The 4281-nt window shown below is 38.0% G+C and overlaps 1 protein-coding gene across 1 annotated transcript in view; it reads left to right on the top strand.

Moving 5' to 3' along the window:
* Positions 1–322: 322 nt before the first annotated feature.
* Positions 323–4281, top strand: part of LOC108734761 (nucleolar protein 4) — a 75291-nt gene continuing 71332 nt past the window's right edge. The window contains exon 1 of the mRNA XM_018466422.2: positions 323–1368. Within this exon, the coding sequence (XP_018321924.1) occupies positions 796–1368 (573 nt within the window). The 5' untranslated portion in view covers positions 323–795. The remainder of the gene's footprint in view (positions 1369–4281) is intronic.

Raw genomic sequence — 4281 nt, 5'->3', positions numbered from 1 at the left:
GTTTTAGTTTCGAAGTCTGTTTTAATCATTCATATTTATCTATTCTATTTTCGATCGGCATTTGTCTTTATTTTACGAGCGCAGCCTGCCGCCTGCCTTGGTTCGAATCGGTGTCCGCTGATAAATCGCGTGGCTACCGAGCCGCATTACGTAACCTTATACGGACGTTATTTATTACTCATCGGCAGATTACAGCGCTGAGTGGCGCCGCAAGATGCACGGGATCCCCGCACGGGCCGGTTACTGACAGCGCGGTGCGGTGGTGGGGATGTGTCCCGTGAACGGCGGCCGACACCACACACACACAGCGCGCTGGCTGCTATTCGCGCTACCGGTACGGGACAGCGAACGTTGTGTTGGGTGCGTTTGTTTTGATACGCGACGCTCATTTCATGTGCCGATGCGATTGTATTTTAACGCCAACTTTGAATTTTTTATTAATAAAGTATCTGTGACCACTTTTATCGAATACAAATCCAAAAAACTAAGCGCAAAAACATTTAATAATAAAAGTTTACGTAGTTAAAAAACAATGGAAAAACAATAAAAAACAAAAAAACGTGGACAGTTACAAAAAAAAGTATTTGTGAACTTTTGGAAAACTTCTTCAATAATTTGTACAAAAGGATAACTGCACAAGTGCGAAAAACAAAGTTATAATTTGAAATATTGCGAGTTGTTGATAGTTTGACAGTGAAGAAAAAGTGGAAATTATACAACTTATCAATTTTCAAACAAAAGTTTTTAAAATGTTCGACTTTTTGTGAAGCTTTTTATTGAATTGTTTGTTGTAGTATGACGTCCGCAATGTTAAGTGAACGCGGTCTTCGCAGAAAAATGAATCAAGAAACGACGTCTAAAATGCAACAGCAACAGCAGCAGGAAGCGAGCCAGAATGGTCACACGAGTCAAAAAAGTTCCGGCAACGGTCGAAAATCGTCGTCAAAATCGAAATCGAACAGCAATAAGTCGATGGCGCAATCGGCCGAACAGAACAACAACATTAAGCGTCCGAAATTATCTTGCAACTCTAAAGAGGACATGTTGGCAACATACCAACCGTGGGTTATCCAAACGTACGGCGATTTGGCAAAGACAAAAACGATCACTATCAAAAAGTACGCTCGAATTTTGCGGACGCTGCGCGGAGAAGAAACCGTGAGCGCGGATAACAGTAAGTTCCGGTTTTGGGTAAAAGCCAAGGGTTTTCATGTGGGGAAACCCCTCGGGTACGATGCCAAGCCGGCTGACGCGATTGTCGGACGGTACAGCGTTTGCGATACCGATGAGGGGATCGCTGCCGTCGACGATAAGCTTCCTGGATCGGCCAAGGACCCGCCGCTCTATGTTCCAAATGCTCCGAGCAAGGTAAGTCACCATAACAACTAACCATCAACGTCCCACCTTCATGATTTTTTTCTAGCAAAAACGACTACATTTTTATTTGCAGTTTTATACTCTACAACTACCTATTTATATTCAGGGAGTCGTACATGTACACATAAGATTTTAATGGGAAATATTCAAAAAAGTTAGTGGTCGATAGGTAACAGGCGGCAAACAAAGTTATTTTAGATATTGTTGGTATGTAATATTTTACATTTTACCTAACACTTTCCGATTCTGATTTTACTCTAAAATATATGAACACTTTCACTCATGCACAGAAACAAACTCCTATCAGTACCTAGGTGCATTGGTGTGGGTGTTCAAATCAGTCTGGGCTGAGTCAAACAGTACAAGGCTATCATTTGTAGGTACCCACACCTTATTTAGCTGTGGTTGCTTTTTTCTTTTGTTTGAAATCCTGCAACTAGTCGAACAAAATTGTTTAAATACTGTATCATATAAAAAAAATAATTTTGAAAGTATTATTTAAATGATTATCAATGAGTAACAGTGATACTGAAAATTTTATTTTTTAACTGTCTTTGAGCCACACTGTCCAAATCCCGTTAGGTATCGGGTAAAACTGAGTCCCAGTTACATTGTTATATGTATATTCTTTATAAATAATTAACAAAAGGTTTATTGAAAACACAAAACAATTCATTCTAATCATGAGTTTATATGAAACAAGTCATCGACACTGATTTTATACACATATTACAATGGTGTAAGTTGCATTCTTTCGTAACGACGTTGCCACCGACAGACCGCAACATAAAACCGTACCATAATGCTATGCACTCCGTTGTTTTTCGAGTTACACTATTATCTTGTAACCCTACCTTCCTCGAACAGGAAGCGTAATTCATGCGCTGGCAATTTTTGTGTCTCATATTTCCTGCCATCGAAATGCCACACCTCAACGATACAATTTTGGACATGACTCTTTTGGAACATAATACGTCATCCTTGTTTCGAATTGAACATTTTGAAAGGTTACTAAGAGCATCTTAAAGGTGAAACTAAAGATAGTAGTTTCAACATTAAATGACAAAGTAACTATCGGATTTTCAGGATTTATGGCAGAGCGCGTCACCATATCCTTCAGGTATATTACTGAACTGGTCCGCACGAAGCAGTTCTGCACACTACTTCGGAAACATGGACCGCTCCCCTTTGCACCCTCATTTATCAGCATAAAACCGCGATTTTTGACGATTCAGCGGGCTGCATTCACCCCAGCTAATTTCTCGCACGATGCTTCTCATTGAAAAATTATTTATAACCAAAATTGGTATCTACAACGAGAACCTTATGGTCATGTTCGTTTCTGTAAAGGATTGTACGATTGAATTAACTTTTAAAAAATAGCTGAGTAAACATTTTTTTCATTTCCATAATCGCCATCGATTGCTACCATATGTAACTGCGCAATTGAAAACAAATAAACAATAATCGACAATATTACTCTGTCATCATATAAGAATAATCGATTTTATTAAACGCATTCAACATCAAGTTTTTGATTAAAACATATTGATGTAATTTATTTATCGAAACATACTGATGTGGATTTCGAACGTATTATTTCTCGTCAGCAGATCAATCTAACATACGTATGATCGATAAATCATCAACATATCGACCAAACTGAAATTGCTTGGGATAAGCGAAATGATTAACATTTCCTATTCTATAATATAGTTTTTTTTCTGGGAAGTTAGCAAGATCCCCTGAGGCGGAAAGGTACCTATCTAATCCTTTAGTAAGTTGTAGCCAGCTTGGTGCCCGGTCCAAGTGCTACTATAGTAAATTACAAGATGGGACAATTCATACCAGGAGCCTCGAACCTTTAAGGGACTAGCTCTTTTCCTAGTAAGATTACTTGCAACTCCGCCATTGCTAAGCTATATGAGGTTCACGAGAACGTCACCCTTCTGAACCTTGTCACTCACATCAGCAGAACTGTCATATTTGCCAATGAGATAAATATGTTCCTATATATATAATCATAATGCCATATATCAAAACACCATCCTGTATTGAAATAAATTGTGCCTTGCTTTGAATCACAAATAAACGAAAATACGAAGAAACGTTTAAAAAATTTAATGGTACCTGTTTTTCAACGTTGAAACGTTAACTGTGAATGAACGAAACCGTAACTAAGACAATGGCGTGTTTTAAACGAAATTTTATTGACGGTACCTCGTAAAAAGGCCGCGCTTCTCGGGACGCAATTAACCACCTTTAAATTATATCAGAGGCGGAAGTTTTGCGGCGAATCTGAGAGTAAATGTAACAAAATTGCACTGCCAGCTGGTACTTCGCCATCCATCGTTTCGTAGCGACTTCGAATGCAAGTGGTAGAAGGCAAACAGGATATCGAATTAGTAAATAATTACTAATGACGACGCCCTGCCGGCACTTTTTACATTTAGCGCCGACTTGTTGACGTCTGGCGTCTTTTGTTGGATTTTTATTTATGTTCACAGTGATCACTGCTTTCGATGAAATTAATAATTATTTTGCCATTCCAAAATTTCACGGCGAAACGTATAAAAATATTAGATTACATTAATAGATTTCATTGTTCCTAAGAAAATTCAAAAAATAGTAAGCAACTAATTGAACGACATATTTTTGCTTTTGACGCTGTTAAATATTAGAAATGAAACAAGATAGGCGCTAAATATTAAGTCAGATAAAAAATGAAAGTTTCACGATTTTTAAATTCGTTGTAACGGTGAAATTATTTTATTTTTTGAATTATTAGGTTAGAAGCGTTCGAAATGTGGTGTTATAGGCGGATGATGAGGATATCGTGGGTAGAAAAGGTTAGAAATGAAGAGGTATTGGAAAGAATAGGAGAACAGAGGACTCTATGGAAGT

This window comes from Agrilus planipennis, unplaced genomic scaffold (assembly GCF_000699045.2).
Source record: "Agrilus planipennis isolate EAB-ADULT unplaced genomic scaffold, Apla_2.0 scaffold80, whole genome shotgun sequence".
NCBI lineage: Eukaryota > Metazoa > Arthropoda > Insecta > Coleoptera > Buprestidae > Agrilus > Agrilus planipennis.
The sequence above is the reverse complement of the archived record's forward strand: the minus strand, read 5'-3'. Positions and strand labels throughout refer to the sequence as shown.